The sequence below is a fragment of the Capricornis sumatraensis genome, chromosome 22, assembly GCF_032405125.1.
Source record: "Capricornis sumatraensis isolate serow.1 chromosome 22, serow.2, whole genome shotgun sequence".
NCBI lineage: Eukaryota > Metazoa > Chordata > Mammalia > Artiodactyla > Bovidae > Capricornis > Capricornis sumatraensis.
Window position 1 is genome coordinate 16,037,862 of NC_091090.1, and position 18,491 is coordinate 16,056,352.

General features: G+C 41.9%; 1 protein-coding gene across 1 annotated transcript in view; it reads left to right on the forward strand.

Moving 5' to 3' along the window:
* Positions 1 to 263: 263 nt before the first annotated feature.
* Positions 264 to 18,491, forward strand: part of TBC1D22B (TBC1 domain family member 22B) — a 66,580-nt gene continuing 48,352 nt past the window's right edge. Inside the window, exons 1-2 of the mRNA XM_068960494.1 lie at positions 264 to 319; positions 13,184 to 13,240. Of these exons, the coding sequence (XP_068816595.1) occupies positions 264 to 319; positions 13,184 to 13,240 (113 nt within the window). The remainder of the gene's footprint in view (positions 320 to 13,183; positions 13,241 to 18,491) is intronic.

Genomic DNA, 18,491 nt, shown 5'->3' on the forward strand with positions numbered 1-18,491 from the left:
AGCCCATGACGTCACTGTTCGGCTTCAGCGGCCTGCAGGATTCTGGCTCCCGATTGGTCCGTCTCCCACAGCCTGCGCAGCCCACCAATGGCAGCGGCGCTGGGTTGGGGGGTGCCCACATCCAAGATGGCGCCCCCGGGAGCTGGGAGCGGGTGACCGGCAGCGGGGAAGCGGCCTGAGCTGGCCCTGCGATTGCGGGGTCCTGGGGGCATTTCGCTGGGTAGCCCCTGGCCCGCCTACAAAGCCTTCCCCGGGCCGGAGCAATGGCCGCCGAGAATAGCAAGCAGTTTTGGAAGAGGAGCGCCAAGCTGCCGGGGAGGTGAGCCCAGGACGCTGAGAGGAAGAGGAGATTGGATCAAACCCTTCTAAATCCTAAGCCCTAATTCCCGCGGGCCTGGGGCGCCAGCGATCCAAGAATGCTGGTTTGGAGAACCTGGGCGTGGGGCGGGGGGGAGCTGGGACTGCCTGGTGGCGGCAGGACGGCTGTCAGGCAAAGGAGTGGGCGGCGAGCTTTGGAGATGGTTGGGTGTGGGACCAGACCCGGGTCCGGGGGCGTTGGGCTCTTGAGGGGCTTCCCTCAGCCGGGAGGTGGCCGGAGTCCGCGCTTAGGGGACAGTGGAGTTGAGTGAGTAATCAGTGTCGGTTCTGGGTTTGGAAGGCTGTCCTCAGAGCTGCTTCTCACTTTAAGAAGAACTCTTTCTTGAGAGGGCAGGGGTCTTCACCACGCACAGGTGGTTGTTTGCACGAGGATGGCCCCTTCACTTGCCCCCCGCCCCTGCACGTACGAATATTTCTCCTGGACTCCTAGAGAGGTTCTGGTGGGAGCTTGAGACCGTCTGCCGGGGGGCGGGGTGGGAGGGGCGGGGGGAATAAGAAAAGTGAGGAAAATTCTTCAACTCGACCTCACTTTAAGATATCTTGAGTTGGTCCTTTCCCATTAGGAACTATTACAGGATAACTTAGAATCGAGATGATTTCTTTAGCATTTTCTAAGGATTTGTCATACCCCAGTGGCCTCTTCTCCCCTGCCTGGTAATGCGTCTTGTGCAAATGCATTAAATTCTTTCCTTCTAGAGTTGTTTAGGTGGAGAACAGATTATTTCTAAGATAATCTCCACTCCCGTCCCACCCCTTTTTGGTATACTTTGAGACTCTTTAACAATTGTCCATTCATCAGTCTACTATTGGTTTATAGTTTCAATTTGTTTGGGGGTAGTGCTGAGAAGTAAAAGGAGGAGTGTATGTTTCAATCTTAAATTTAAGATTTCGACCAGCCACAGTCTGTCTGACGATGAAATTCATGATTGATTGTACCCCATGTGCTACCCTTCCTGGCTGACTGATAAAGGGATAACCCTTTAAACCTGTAGCTTTTTTGGTTTGTTTTATCAATAGCGAGAGAGAAATCAGGGTCAGTGGTGGCTATGTGGTGGACTTATTTATTGATAGGATCCTGTTAGACAGTCAGGGATCAGTCTTTCTTAATATAGTAAAAAAATAGGGTAAGGGAATTCAGAAATAACTTCAGATTGAAATGTTGTGGAATAACAGTGTTAATACTAAAGACTTTTATGTTTTTAGATAGGCAGTACTTCCTGCCTACTGATTCCTTTTCCTTCCTGGTCTAGGGAGCTCTCCAGTCTTGCTAACTGCTGTTCTCCGGGGTTTTCCATGGTGAGATCATTAAATTTTGACATCAAAAGTTAGATCTATAGGAAAACTGTTAAATCAGGAAGCAGTATTTGATATGTGGGATATGGCATAATCTTTTTGTGCCTACCAACTGCTGATAGTTACTAACAGTTTTTATTTTCTGTATTTCCTCTTTTGGATTGTAGAAGCAGTCTTCTTTTTTGCAGAGCACTATTTTTTGTGAGATAGGAAGAGGGATCTTTTCAGTTTCTTTAAGTTTGTGGCTTCCTTTTTCATTTTGAAGAGGAATATGAAAGGATAGAGGAGAGAACATTTGAGTTCTGAAAGCTTTGGATTGTTATTGGAGTGTTATCTGTGTGATCAAGGAGAATTAATCTCTTTAAGCCTCAGTTTCCTTATCTGTGAAAAGAGGATAAAAATACTTTCTTCAAGATTCCAGTGTGGATTGAATTAAACATCCTATTTGTAAAGCACCTAAAACAATATTTATAGTTGCTCAATAAATACTAAGTATTTCTGTTATTATTAGAGAAAGTATACATTTAAAAGAATACTTCTCTGATCCTTATTCCAATAAGAGGTATTTATGTTCATTATTTATCTTAAGACATTAAAGTGTTGCCATGATTCATAATGGTGTTTAGTACCTTGCTTGTTGAAGAGAAATATTGTTCAACTATGCGCTTTTAGCAAGAAGCCCTAGGAGCCCTTGGTTATGGGAGAAAATCAAAATTCTTTTAGAGAGAAGGTGCTTTGATGTAAGGAGAATACTAGTACATTTTCTCAAGAATAGAACTTTTGCATTTGTACTCTTTCGGGTATAGCGAAGAAAAACTGTCTGGGTGGAGAAATGACACAGATAACTGTCCAGGTCCATGGCAACTTAGAAGTGAGAGTAGCTTCCCCTTTGCAAATTGAAAGGTAAAAATTCAAAACGATAGCAGATGACTTTCAGTTTCTTTGATCATGATCCAGCAACCTTAATTACAGCAAATAGGAATTTTATGTAGTAAAATATCCTCAAGTTCAAAACGAATTAAACATCCTTCTGTAAAATAACAGCTTTATTGAGATAATTCACATATCATAAAAATTCACCCTCTTGAAGTGTATAATTTGGTGGTATTTAGTACATTCATCTAGAGTATAAATGGTTTTGTGCAACCATCAACACTAATTTCAGAGTATTTTCATCACCCCAAAAGAAACCTCATATCCATTAGTAGTCACTCCCCCTCCCCACCTCCCTCTGGCCCTTGGCAACCACTGATCTTTTTGTTTATATGGATTTACCTATTCTGAACATTTTGTATAAATGGAGTGATGTAGTAAGAGGCCTTTAGTGACTGGTTTCTTTTAGGTATAGTGTTTTCAAGGCTTATTCTTGTTGTGGCATGTATCAGTATTTCATTCCTTTTACGGCTGAATAATATTTCTTGTCTGCATGTACCTCACTTTGTTTATCCATTCATTAGGTGATGGACGTTAGAGTTGTTTCCACTTTTGGGCTCTTATGAATAAAACTGTGAAATCCGTGTGCAGGTTTTTTTGTGTGAAAGTATGTGTTTTCCATTCCTTTGATTATATGTAGAATTGCTTCATGTAGTAATTTGATGGAATTAAACATCTTTATAAGTGCTCTCTGTTATTCATAAGAGCCCCATGTGCTTAATATATCAAATGGTCCTTGTGTGGATGCCTAGGAAGACAGGAGGCAGTATGTACCATGTGGTTAAAAATACAGGCTCTGGAAACTTGAAACTAGTAGATAAATAAGTTCTGGAGAGATAATGGACAGCATAGTGATTATCGTCAACAACACTGTATTATAATCTTCAAAGTTGCTAGGAGACTAGAACTTAATTGTTCTTACCACAAAGAAGAAATGTTAATTATGTGACATGATAGAAGTGTTAGCCAGTGGGACAGTAGTAATCTCACTGCAGTAGAGCTGTCCCTCAGCGTCTGGGGGGAATTGGTTCCAGGACCCCCTTGGATACCAAGATCTGCAGATGTTCAAGTCCTTTATAGGAGGTGGTGGTACAGTTGACCCTCCATATCTATGGAGTTTGTATCCATCCACAAATTCACCCAACTGTGGACCAAACTTCAGAGAGAGACTGTAAGTGTACTGAACCAACAGAATGTACGTCTTAAACTTACACAAGCTTATGTGTCAATGATATCTCCAAAAAGGGAGGAAAAATGGAAAAGAATGCAAGCTCTGGAACCTGGTTTCAAATCTCAGCTCTGCCACTTTCTGTGTGACCTTGGGCAAGTTACTTAACCTCTTGGTGCCTTAGTTTCCTCCTGTAAAATGAGGTCAGTGTGTCTACCTTATAAGGCTGTTAATCAGAATTAAATGAGGTAATTCATGGAAAGTACATAGAAGGTACTCAATAACATTAGCCATTATGAAAATGCTAGTTGTGATTACAGTAGCTTCTATTTTTATTTGTTTCTCCTTGCTCTAGTTTCAGAAACTCGAATTGAAGAACTTTGATTAGTGGTGTGTCTGGAGCCCCGCAGTGAGTCCTGGGTGGAAAAAATACTGCCTGTTGTTGATTAGGTGGAGGGTTTATGGGAGCACGTAAGAGCCTAATGCAGGGTCACTGCGACTGTCAGGGGTTCATTAGCAATGAGGAGTATGGTTTTGAGCAGTGCTTCTCAAACTTTAATGAATCACCTGGAGGGGCTCGTTAAAACATAGATTGCCAAGCCCCACTTCCGAGTTTCTAATTCCGTCCATCTGAGGTGGAACACCAGACATGGAATTTCTGAGAAGTTCCTAAAGGATACCACTCCTGCTAATCTGGGAGCTGCACTTTGAGAACCACTGAGTAGAGAGCCTTGAATTAGATTGAAAGAAACCCGATTTCTGATGCTGGATGCTTTTCCTCAGTGGATACTGAACAATTTTTTTTGGCCATATCATGTGGCCTGTAGGATCTTAGTTCCTGGATCAGGGATCAAACTTGAGCATGGAGTCTTAACCACTGCACTGCCAGGGAAATCCCTGGATACTGAACAATTAATGCATCTCTGTTTTGCTGTCTAATAGCATCTCTTACGTAACACATCCACGCAGAACTCTTGATTTCCACATTTGCCCACTCCTGCAAATCTACTCTGTCCAGTCTCACGTAAATAGTCCAGCCATTCACCAAGTCCCTCAGACCAAAAATCCTAATGTCTTTCATTGTCTTTCTCTTCCTGCTACATCCGGTTCATTTGCAGGTTCTGTGTTGGCTTTTCAGATTATATCCTGAATATGAGCAGTTCTCATCACTTCTACTCCCTACTTTCAGAATCAAACTGAGTCCTCTCTTGCCCGGACCACTGCTGTACCTCCTTCCTCATTGGTCTCCCTGCTGTGAGTGGGGGCTTCCCTTGTGGCTCAGCTGGTAAAGAATCCACCTGCAATGCGGGAGACCTGGGTTCGATCCCTGGGTTGGGCTGTGAGTGGAGTTGGTGCCCCTTACCCCCATTGTTCAAATCAGCTGTAGTTAAGAGTCTGCTGCAGTTAATACAGGGACAGGGCATGAGGTCTTCGACTAGGGTAATGACAATAAAGGACAAGTTTGGGAATACCTAGAGGACTTGGTAAATCACTGGACTTGGGAAGTAAGGGAGAAAGGGGGGCTAAAGGGATCTCACCCTGAGGTTTCTGGCTTAGGTGGTCAGGTAAGATTGTGGTGTCCCATCCTCAGAAAGAGCCACAGTTTAGGACAACACGCTAACTACTCCATGCTCAATTTCCTTATCTATGAAATGAAATCTAGATTAAGTGAGCTCTGAAGGTTCTGAAGTTGAGTGTTAAACTTGGCAACTCCAACTCATGTCACCGGATGTTTCTTTTCTGCCCTGTCAGTCACAGAGGTATGATTGATACATAAGAATAGCTTGGGGGTGGGCGGGGAGCCCTGAAGGTAAGTTTTTCTGTCTTGTGCTTTGGAAAGCGGTGAATTTCTGGCCCCACCACACGTCTGAGTGTCACGAAATTGTAGAATGTTATAATTCGACCCTGAGAGTGCTGCTGATTGAGGAAACTGAGGCCAGAGAGGGAAAGTAGCCCCAAAGCACACTGCAAATTTCTTGACTCCTGGTCCGCACTCTGCTGCTGCCTCCCCCTTCCCTCAGTCTCTGCTAAGATTAAAATAACCCTGTCCAAGCACCTCATCTGGTTCAAGGATGTAGATGCTTCCAGTGAAAGTATGGATGAGACTTGGAATAGGAGAGACAAATGTGAGCCAAAGCTGGGATAATTCCCCACAATCTCATCCCCAGTCTTTCTGGGAAGGGCTTCTCCCTCTTTTTAAGGAAAAGTGGGCTTTCCAGGTGGTGCTAGTGGTAAAGAACCTGCCTGCCAGTGCAGGAGACATAACAGATGGGTGCTCAATCCCTGAGTCAGAAGATCCCCTGGAGAAGGGCATGGCAACCGACTCCAGTATTCTTGCCTGGAGAATCCCATGGACAGAGGAGCCTGGTGGGCCACGGTCCATAAGGTCGCAAAGAGTCAGACACAACTGAAGTGACTTAGCACACACGCACGTGTGTTATTAAAGTCAAGGAGCTCTTTTAATATTCAGTGACTCTGAGAAGTGTCTGATTCCTTGAATTACTTAGGAGCCTGTAGATTTTTAACTGAAACCTTCTCTGTCATTTGGTCGTTTTTTGTAACTTTAAAGAACCTGATAGTAGACTCAGTGTAATGGTCCCAGCCTGTCTGGGCAGGTACATTACAACCTATTCTTAGCTTGGAAATGCTTTACTGATTAAGTCAGTGACTAGGAGATACTAAATTATCACCACAGCAGCGTGGATCCCCAGTTCTGGAAGACTTCCATCGAGTAAGCGTGTGACCCTGCGTTGAGTGCCAGCGTGTTTGGCTCCAAAGTGGATAGCTCTGTTCCCATGTTTGCTTTAGCTCCTCTGCCAGTGCTGAACAAACACCTGTTGATCTTTCTTCCTATCAAGCTTTTTGCACTGTTCCAGCTACGTAAACCAGCTATGCCAACACGTTCTGCGGTGTTGGTTTATTGAAGGGAACAATGGAGGTGGACCCAGACTTTTGCTTCATTTTTTCCTTTGTTGTGGCACAGCCCGTGGCCTTCTTTTCTCCGTATATGCAGTTTGGTTTCTCTGAGATATAGTGTGAATCCCTCTTCATTTTTAGGTATAGCTAGACAGGAGTCAGCTTAAACAGAGGCCTGGGTTCTTCATGGTTCCAGGCTTGACTCACGGAGTACTGTTGAGTGCCTGCTGGTGTGTGTCATGCTCTGCCAGGTGGTGAGGGGACTACAGAAAAAGACATGGCCCCACCACTGCGCTGCAGACTCTGAAAGGACTCGGCAGCTCAGCTTCCCCATGGAGAGGATGCTCAGTGTTACTGTCTTTCTGGTTTTTCCACTTAAGCATATGTTACTTTTGTAATCAGAAAAACTGGAAAGCGGAGCTGGGTGGAAACACACTGTTGAGTGAGAAAAGCAAGATGTAGACCAGTATGTATCATGTGTAGTCTTTCATGTAAAAGTTTTAAAACATAAAAAAAGATATTGCATGTTTATGGATACATGAATATATGTAAAAGTATGAAAACAGATGGGAAGGATTTTGTATCCACTTCAGGATAGTGGGTATCTCTTGGGGAGGCGGGGGAACGGGCCTGGGGACTGCAACTGGAACTTCAGAAGTCTCTTTAACACTTTATTTTCTTAAAAAAAAAGAAAAAGAAATGTGACCGGCGTTAATTATTTGTTAAGTCAGAGTGATGGGTTCGTGGTTGTTATATCTTTCTCTATACTTTTCTTTGTTTTTGAAAATGTGAGTTAAATGCCTTTTACTCTTGTGGTAAAGCAAATGTTTTTTAAATGTGTGTTGGAGAAATCAGCCAGCCAGCCATGAAATTCAGTAAGACTTAAAGTAGCATTTATGATTTAGCATCAAAGTAAGTTGTAAATACGGTGTGATGCCATTTATATGAAGTTTTTCAAACATGCAGAACAGTACTCTATATTGTTTCAGGATACATGCATAGGACATATAAAAACAAAAATGAGGATGAAAAATGCCAGACTCAGTGGTTTCCTGAGAAGGGTTGTGCTGGGGTTTCGACTCCATAATGTCTTATTTCTTACGTAGGTGTTTAGCACCCACCTGGGTATACTTTATGTTATGCTCTAAATCTAGTTTACTTTAAAAAATAGTTTATTCTTTAAAAGCAGTGTAAGCTTCAATTTCTGTGTTTTAGGGAGTCAGCAAAGGCATGGGTTAGTGGATGCTGGGGATAGATAGGCGCAGAGAAAGTCTCATGGGGCAGAGGGTGTAGAGTTTGAAGGGATGTTTCAGGATGGATAAGATTTTTAAAATGAAATGGGGAGAAGAGCCTGGCTTAGCGTTTGAGGTTAGGGTGTGTGGAGGCCGGCCTGCTCTAGAGTGGAGTTTGGGTCTAGTAGAAGCGTATCGCACAGGTTGGTAGGTGAATTGCACATGCCCGGAAGTTGAGCACCTTAATCACCAGGCTCTTTCCGTTTGTCTTCATTCAGTCATCTGGCCTTCTCTCCCTTTTCTGACTTCTTGCCTCTCCTTTTTGAGATTCAGTAAACGGATAAATTATCCAGAGTGTTCCAGGTACTGACACATTATGGTTTAGTTCAGGAATATGTTAATTAAAAATGTTAACAGATACATTATGGTTTTAGTTCAGAAACAAGTTCAGTTTAGGCTCTGATACCTTTGCTGATAAAGTCCATCATTTATCTTGGCCTTTCTGGCTATGCCAGCACTCTGGGCTGACGTCTTTGAAAAAATAGTCTACAGTGATGTTAAGGTCTTTTTCCTGGGTGATTATTGATGGCGTTTAGCTCATAAACCTGCACCATTAGGATTGCTTTTTTTCCTGCTGTATTACTGGCAGGTGGTAATACGCTCTTATGGAAAGAATCTAAGGATTCTTTCTTATTCTGCTACTGTCACCCAACCCAACCTTCCCATTAATATCTTCCTGCAGAGTTTATTCTCTGATCTTTATATTTTGCTAACATAGAAGCTTATGGACTTAGTTCAAGGGTACTCATCTTAAGAGTATTTGCAAATGCTGAAATACGAATCAGAGGCCCTTTGGGTTTTCTAGTTTGTGCTTTTTGTTTTGTCTAAGCTTTCTCTCTCTAAGCCAAACTTTCCTGTATTCTTTAATCCTTCTTTTCTCTCTTCTTTTCCTCTGCCTGGGAAACTGTAAACACATTCACGTAGCTTTGTTTGTATTTCTGTGGTAGTACATGTGATGGTTTGTTTACAAATTACTTAACAACCTTCCATGGATGTTCAGAAATCTTACCACTAAAAAGGTCAGGGCCCTACTCATAGCTAAAGATTTATACATGAATATTCCCTTTGGAATCTTAGAAATCGATGTGAAAATGATCAGATTGACTACATTTTTATTTGAAAGCAACTTTAGGGTCCCATCTTTATGTCAAAGTACTTTATGTCAGAGGTACTTGGTAAACCTACTTGTTCTGTTTTCTAAATGTTAGTAAGAAATAAATTACAAAGATCGAGGGGAGGAAGAAAACCAACATTTCTTAAGCACTGAGTGTGTGCCAGGCAGCATTTACCTCATCACCTGCTGTTATTGCTTAACTACCTGTAGGAATTGTGCTGAAGGACTTTTTACACTTTATTCCATTTAAACTTCCCAGTGCTCTTGCTGCTGCTGCTGCTGCTAAGTCGCTTCAGTCGTGTCCGACTCTGCCACCCCATAGACGGCAGCCCATGAGGCTCCCCCGTCCCTGGGATTCTCCAGGCAAGAACACTGGAGTGGGTTGCCATGTCCTTCTCCAGTGCATGAAAGTGAAAAGTGAAAGTGAAGTCGCCCAGTCGTGTCTGACTCTTAGCGACCCCATGGACTGTGGCCCACCAGGCTCCTCCATCCATGGGATTTTCCAGGCAAGAGTGCTGGAGTGGGGTGCCATTGCCTTCTCCTCCCAGTGCTCTTAAGATTGCTTGATTTATTTCTTAGACAGGTGATCATGTATACAATACTAAAGAAAGGTATAAAAAGGTTTGCACTGAAAACTTAGTCTCTGCCCCAGGGCCCTCCAATCATCGGTTCCACTTCCATACCACTGCTTCTGAGTCTTATGTGTTCTTTCAGAAATGCACTGTAAATACATAAACATAATCATATGTAAGTATGTGGATATATTTTATTTTAAAGATTTTTACACAAAATGGAGTTATTACTTTGCATATAATTCTGCATCTTTTTTTCAATGAGTGTTTCATGTCAGTGGATATAGAATTACCACATTCTTTTTAACAGATGTGCTGTAGTTGATTTTACCAGTCCCACTGATAATAATCCCTTTTCTTTTAATAGATAAGTTTGACCCATATATATTTATTGGAGTGACAGATATATTTGGTTTTAGTTCTATTTTTAATATTTTCTTTTAAAAAACTTTCACCATCAGGACTGTACTTGCTTTGGGAGGTGGGTATATTCTGGTGTAGGTTCTGATGATTTGAAAGTTATCTTTTTATTCTAGTGATTGTGTGTAACTTTATACCATGTGTCCTCAGACAGTGTCTGTTGACACCCTACCATGAGTAATGATGAAATTAGTACTATTTCCTGCCTCCTTCCCACCTGCTTTTAGTTGATTATAGTTGTTTTTCTTAGTTTCATTTTAAAATAAATATCTTTAAATATTTATTTAAATATATTTTATATTTATATTTATCTTTAAATGTTTATAAATATCTTTAAACATACCTGTATATTAGGGCATCAGAGAACAAGATGGCTGAATGGCATCACCAGTGCAAGTGGACATGAACTTGGGCAAACTTTAGGAGCTGATGAGGGACAGGGAGGCCTGGTATGCTGCAGTCCATGGGGTCACAAAGAGTCAAACATGACTGGGAGACTCAACAGCAACAACGACATACCTATATGTTACTTGAACTGCCAGTTATAAGTGTCTTTTGAGCCTTGTCAGTAAAAGATGAGGAAATTAGTCTACTTATTTCAGCCCACTTCTCCTCCATCCCACTTTAACATTTGCCAGTTACGTTATTTTTGCATTCTCTTCTGCAACCAGAAAGCCTCAAATTTAAGGCTCAGTGTTTACAAAGTTTTGAAAATTTACGTACTTATTTACTTTTGTCTGCACCGGGTCTTGGTTCTATGTGGGGGGCTGCTCTTTAGCTGTGGTGCAGGGCCTTTTGTTGCAGAGTCCAGGTTCTAGGTGGGCGGGTGGGCTCCAGTAGTTGCAGTGTGTGTGCTCAGTAGTTGGGATTCGCCAGCTCTAGAGCTTGGGCTCAGTGGTTGTGGCGCACTGGCTTCGTTGCGCTAGGGCATGGGGAAGCATGTGGAGTCTTTGCAGAACAGGGATCGAACCCATGTCGCCTACACTGGCAGGTGGATTCTTGTCCACCACTAGCCTTTTGCCATAGTGTCTCCAATTATTACATTATCAACTGAAGTTTTGCCTCTAGTCGTTTCTTCAGGAAGGAATCAAGAAAACCAGATTCCCTGAGTTCTTACATGCTGAAGCATGCTTTTCTGTTGCCTTTGTACTTAAGCCACGGTTTGGCTTAGTATACAATTATTTCAGGTCACTCTTTTTTTTCATTTTTTTAAAACTGTGAACTACTGTAGAAAAGTACAGAAGACAATTGTGAGGTATGGTAACTTGATAAACTTGATAAATAATCAGAAAGTGAACGCCCCGGAAGCCCCCGTGTCTGTTCTCAATCACACCTCTTTCCTTCTCCCCCAGGAGATAACCACATCCTTTTATGTTAATCACTCTGTGCTTCCTTTATTGTGTTACTAGTATGGATGAGCTCTAAGCGATAGAAATCATTTTTGCCAGTTTGTTAAGTATGTATAAATAGAATCATACAGTATTTACTCTTTTATTCTTTGCTTGTTTTTTTTGTTCAATGTGACACTTGTAAGATCCATTCACATTACTTGCAACCTTACTCCATTTATTTACATTGCTGTAAAGTGTTTTATTATATGGACACATGAAAGTTTTATTTCTCTGTTGATAGACAGTTGGGTTATTTCTAATTTGGAGCTAAAAGGATCGATAATGCTATCAGTTCAGTTCAGTCACTCAGTCGTGTCCAACTCTGCGACCCCATGACCTGCAGCACGTCAGGACTCCTTGTCCATCACCAGCTCTCGCAGTTTACTCAGACTCATGCCCATTGAGTCCGTAATGCCATCCAACCATCTCATCCTCTGTCATCCCCTTCTCTTTCCACCTTCAATCTTTCCCAGCATCAGGGTCTTTTCAAATGAGTGAGTTCTTCACATCAGGTGGCCAAAGTATTGGATTCAGCTTCAACATCAAAGTCTCAGCTTCAACATCAGTCCTTCCAATGAATATTCAGGACTGATTTCCTTTAGTATGGACTGGTTGGATCTCCTTGTAGTCCAAGGGACTCTCAAGAGTCTTCTCCCTCACCACAGTTCAAAAGGATCAATTCTTTTGGCGCTCAGCTTTCTTTATAGTCCAACTCTCGCATACATGCATGACTACTAGAAAAATCATAGCCTTGACTAGACTGACCTTTGTTGGCGAAGTATGTCTCTGCTTTTTAATATGCTGTCTAGATGGGTCATAGCTTTTCTTCCAAGGAGCAAACATCTTTTAATTTCATGGCTGCAGCCACCATCTGCAGTGATTTTGGAGCCTCAAAAAATAAAGTCTCTCACTGTTTCCATGGTTTCCCCATCTATTTGCCATGAAGTGATGGAATTGGATGCCATGATCTTACTTTTCTGAATGTTGGGGTTTAAGCCAGTTTTTTTGCTCTCCTCTTTCACTTTCATCAAGATGCTCTTTAGTTCTTCATTTTCTGCCATAGGGTGGTGTCATTTGCAGATCTGAGATTATGAACACTTTTATATGTGTTTCCTGATACACATATCTTTGTTTTTCTAAAGACATATATATATATATATATATATATATATATGTATCTTTAGTCTTAGGGTATGCATATTTTGTTCTTCCTCAATATAGCCAAACTTTTTCATAGTGGTTATATCAGTTTATACCCCTGCCAACAGTTGTGAGAACCCCTTGGGTCACTCTCTTGATCTGTGGTACTGCTTCCCTGTCGTGTAGTCCAAGTGGTCCTTTGGGGTAGGCGATATTCCAGTTTTGCAGATAAGAAAGCATGTTCAAAGTGGTCAGGTAATTTAGTGAAAGTTTATACTGGATGCCACAACCTGCATTTGAACTGTATTCTGTCCAACTGTAAGCCTTCCCATGCTGCCTTGACAGATAGAACTTGCTGATAATTGCATAGGGTGCTGAAACCTCACCAGGGAAGAAGATGAATTTTTTTTTTTAAGAGTAGGTTGCTGTCTTTTGGCTTGGGCATAGTTGTTCTTGGAGATCACCTGTTTCATAGAGTCCCTTCCAACATTGTGATGCAGGCGGTACTCACCCAACATATCTACCTTCCTGACAACTTGTGTCTTCCTATTTTTTCTTGCTTTTAGCATCCAGCCCGTGTATGGAGCACAGCACCCTCCTCTGGACCCTCGGCTCACCAAAAAGTAAGTCAAGATATTTTTCCTCTCATGCATGTACTTCTAAAACTGTGGAACCCTTCCCTACTTTGTAGAAGTGACAGTTTCTGCTTTGACCTTTTCTAGCTTCTCCTCTGTTCTGTTTTGGATCAGAAGATGAACAGTCTTCTTACTTCTAAGCAGTCTGTTACTAAGGGTAAAATTAAGTTACATCAGAGATCTTTTTCTTACGTTGGAAGGTGGTTTATATAGGGTTTCTCTCTGTTCTGTGAGAAGGTCTTTATTTGGTAAATATTGTCCTAAAATTGGCTGATTGATGATCTTCTGGCTTCTGAAGACCATGCTTCTGAAGATCTATAGATAGATAAATGGATAGATACACCTCCCCTCTTCCTTACTTGCTCTCTGAGAACCAGGGCAAATAGAACTTAACTATGAAGCTGTCATTCTTCAGATCCTTTTTCTCTTTGACACACTCAAGGAAACCCAGCCAGATGGTGGAGTTAAAAGATCCCTGGAGGCTATTTCTTCCAGTAAAATTCTAATAAATTATTTTCAAACACAAAAGAGCCCTAGTTAAATCCCAGATGTGTGGGTGTGTTTTCATACCCCCAGTTATCACTTTATCATACCTTTCTCTCATAGGCCATCGTTCAGTCACAGTAAGTTTAAATGATGGGTCATCTTCTCACATGTTTTAAGAACTTTGGCCTCTCTCTTTTTGCAGGTTTAATCTTAGAGTCTTACCTCTAGGAAAGCTGTCATTTGTAGTGAAAGCTGAATGATTTAAGAGGTGCAGAGACCTAGATTTCATCCTTCTGGGGCCTGTGTCATAGTAGCCACCCTTTCTTCCTTCATAGTCAGTGGGGAAGTAGAGAGAATATACATTAAAGTATTTTGAATACCTGGAAAAATACCTTACAAATATGCATTATCAATATCTTAATATTCTGTTAATAACTTAACTGAATGTGTGGTGAACTTTTCTCTAATTCCACCAACCCATTCTTTTTTCAATTTGGCCAGTATGTAGAGGGTACAGTCTTCTGAAATACTGTGAAGCATGACTGCTGTTGATTTCTGTAAAATGCAGTTTTGTTTTATCTTTTGAATCAGAACTTGCCAGTGAAGCTCTCTGAGGGCTGGGACTTTGTTTTGTTCACCAGCGTGCCTTAACACCCAGACAAGCAGAAAAGAAAATTCAGCAAATGTTACTATGAAACGTTTATTGCCCTTATTTTAGGTCCTAAGGAACTATCACATATTTATGGAAAGAAGGAATGAAATCCCTCCATTTACTTAGACAGTAGATTTTTCTCTAACGTTTCTTAGTATGTATCTTGTATTAGATCTTCTCAAGCGGATACATGTTTTCTGTGCTGTTTGCGTAATATTTCCATTAAGTATGGTGGGTTCTGTTTCCCAGTTTTACTCACAGTGGACTGTCTGGTTTGTTGGCCAGTGGGGCAGGCACTGTTAATTACCTACCCAGCCGCCTTCCTGACCCCTGCTTCGTCCTTGCTCAAGACCATAGATGCATTCAGCTCTTGAACAGGCAACAGTGTCCTTAGAGTAGGCATCTGGGTTAGTTTAAGCCTTTTGTAATAATTCCTTGGTAATACCAGTGACTAATCTGTGATGGGCTCATCTCATTGGTTCTGGCCGGTGAGCTGTAAAAGGAAAGTCTGAAGGAGGGTTTTTGGCAGGATTTTCTTTTCCAATCAGTAAGAGATGATTTTGTGAAGAAAGCCACTCTCTGCCTCCACTCACATTTCCTGCTTTTGCATGTGTTAATGTGAAAATAAGGTGCGAAAAACTCTTAACAGTTAACTTGTAACCTGAGGGAAAGACAAGAGAATTGCAGACACACCAGCTCAGTGCCCTGACATCACGGTCTTTACGGTTTAAGTGTCAGAGTTGAGTATTCTGTTCTTTTAGCCAGTTCTGTTTACAGCCAGGATTTGTCCATGTTTGTAAGGCAGTGGGGTTCACTATCCTGTTTTATGTTTGGTTCAGAGTCACCATACCTTGCCTGCACCTGTCAACAGCTGAGTTTTCCTTGAATCTGTGTTTAGAATGGGTCTTAAAATATCACCATTTCCCAAACTGCAAAGGCAAACTTTATATACTCTTGTTTTGCACCTGTTAACAATATAAAACCATGAATGTTTCCACTGGTCATTCAACAGAATTGCATTCATGTGACCAGTAGAAGTAGTTCTTTAGCTCTGCGATTTGGGAGGAATATAATTGTCACCGAATAAATTGCGTCCCCTTTTTTGTGTGTGCGCACACGGTGGTTTGGCATTAGCACTCGACAGTAAGGGGCAACATGTAGGTCTGCACTGGACCATTTTACAATTCCAGATTGTTACTATAAAACATTTATTGCCCTGATTTTAGTACCTTTGTTGGGACATTTTTATTACTTTCTATGATACATGATTATCGTTCCACTTTAGGCCATTAATTACTGAGTGGTTAATCCTCATCACGGCAGAAGCCTTAATGTTGGATCTTCAATCATCTAAACTGCACAAGCACAACCAGTTATTCCCTGTCTGTGTATATTGACTTCCATTTGCCAAATTATTGCCATTAGTGATAATACTGCCTGTAATAATTTTTTATTGCTCAGATAAAACTAGGCTTACCGCAGAGTGGCCCCATTGGCCACCTGGTGGTATGACAGGCTTCTAAATTTATTGTTTTCTGAATTGATATCCTAGTTCTAATTCTAGTTTACACGAAGCCCCTCTAGTTATTGACATGACTGGGTTTACCAAATTCCCCACTTGCTTACATCCCTTACCAGTGTCAAATAAATTTTTGTCATATTTCTACTAAATGAACAGCCATATCAGTAAAAAAAAACAGTATAGTGTTAATGCAGTCACAGAGTGAGTGATCTTTTATTTCTTAACCCCTATAACCTGTAGCCACTCTTCTCCAAAATATCCTGTGGTTTGTGTTAGCATTTAACAAGCTATCAGTCATCAAACAACTGAGTTTCTCTTAGTGGGTCAGTCATTATGTATTTGTGAGTTTAGAGTGTCACCTGGACTTCTTAAATGTCTTTTTATGCATCACTTACTAATGCCATGATCTTGGGCAAATTACTCAACCTTTCTGACCCTTAGATTCCTCATCGATGAAGTAGAAATAATAAGGCTCACCTCACAAAGTTGTTGTGAGGATGAAATGAGGTATCTGCGAAAGTGCTTTTTAATCTATAATGTGGCATACAGCTGTAAGGAGGTGTTTGTATGAGGCCAGTTTGGTTGTAACTTCGGTGTAGTTCTGTTTAAATAATTTTGGTTAAACTTGAAGCCACACTGTGGCATTATTGTGCCTTGGGTTAGTTATAGGTTAAGTTGGGACCATGTTAAAATGAGGCAGCCTGTATGCCAGAGGCATCCCCAGCTAGAATCACCTGGATTCACTTTTTACTGTGACTGCTGGGGTCAAAGGGGAAGAGAGACATTTCTCCTCCAAGAGCCACATCCCGAGATGTGGCCTCCTCCCATTCTGGCTACCAACACACACAGCCTGTTTGATGCAGAGAGGAGAGTCTTCCTGCAGAGTTAGGGCTGCCAGCCGTGGGCACGTGGAGATTATAGCTGTGGTGCAATGTGCTCAGTTTGCTTCGTAACTCCTCTTCCCAGGCTGCAGATCCTAGTCGTCCTCATCTCAATTTATCTTTTTAACCAGTTCTTCCAGGCATGGTGGTTAGAGAGTACAGGTAGACCTGGATTTGGGCCCAGACTTCGCTGCCTGCTCGTGACCGCAGGAAGCCTCAGTTTCCTCATCTGTCTGTAGGGATAATAATAATAGTACCTCCATAGGCTTAGGAATGAGCATTAGTAAGAAAAGTGGGTATATGTAAACAGTGGTGCAGAGCCTGGCACCTGGTGAACAGCCAACAAATGTTACCTACCATGTACATAAGGGCTTCCCTGCTGGCTCAGTGGTAAAGAATCTGCCTGCCACTCGGGTTTGATCCCTGGGTCAGGAAGATCCCCTGGAGAAGGAAATGGCAGCCCACTCCAGTATGCTTGCCTGGGAAATCCCGCAGACAGAGGAGCCTGGCGGGCTACAGTCCATGGTGTCGCAAAAGGAGTTGGGTACGACTTAGAGACTCAACAGCAACAGCGGAACCGTGTGTGTGTGAATTCACCTTATTCCCTGTGGAGAACAGTATTAATAAACATAGGAAAGCGTCAAAGCTTTTAAACCTTCCCATCATTGCTGCAGGCCTGTAGCTCTTTCTGCTTCCTCTGAGAGGTATCTCTTCACTGTCACGCTCCTCTTTTTTGGTTTGTTTTTGGCTGTGCTGCGTGACTTGCAGGATCTTACTTCCCCAACTGGGAGTGAACCTGAGCCCCTGTAGTGGAAAGCACAGTGTCCTAACCCCTGGACCACCAAGGAATTCCCTCCTGTTTCATTCTTGAGAGCGGTTCTTACAACCTTATTCTGTCCTCAGACTCCTTCCCCTATAGGTGATGCCAACCCCTTCCTCCATGAAGGTCTCTTTCCTAAGGACAGAGCTGACTTCTTTAACTGGCTGATGACTGAGTTTGGGCTTTTGTGAGGTAGGTATCTCTAATTTCTAGCAGACTGTAAACGGGCAGCTTGGACTCTTTCGTGTCTTCTCACCACAGGGAAAGGCAACCTTTCCTCCCTTCTCTCCTCTCCATTGTGTTGGAATAGTTCCTTCCAATGTCTATTTGCAAAGTGTTCATCTGAGTAATTCCAATTCTTATTTTACTTTACTTATTTTGAACCTTCATCTGCTTCAAAAATATAGTGAAATACTTTAAATGCATAGAAGGGTTAAAGGAAAAAGATAACAAACACTCATGTACCCACCACTCAGCTAATTTACCTTCTTCACGTGTATAGAAAGCTCAGCATCTGTCAGAACCCAATGCTCAGCATAACCCATCTCTTGGTGCCGTGTTTTAATCCGTTCCAGGGTGTCCTTATTGCTTCACTCAGTGTTAAGCTAACCGTATCCAGTCAGTTCTTTGACTTGAATCAAAATTCAGCTTGATTTTGAGCCTCTTGATTCATGGTTTATTTAAAGGATTCTTTTTGGCCCATGCAGAGCCGCTTTTAGGATCTTAGTTCCCTAACAGAGATTAGACCTGGGCCCACAGCGGTGAACAGGCCAAGTCCTAACCACTGGACTGCCAGGGAATTCCCTAAACAATTCTTTTTTTTTTTTTTAAGATTTTATTCATTTATTTATTTTTTAAATAACACCAAAAGCATTTTA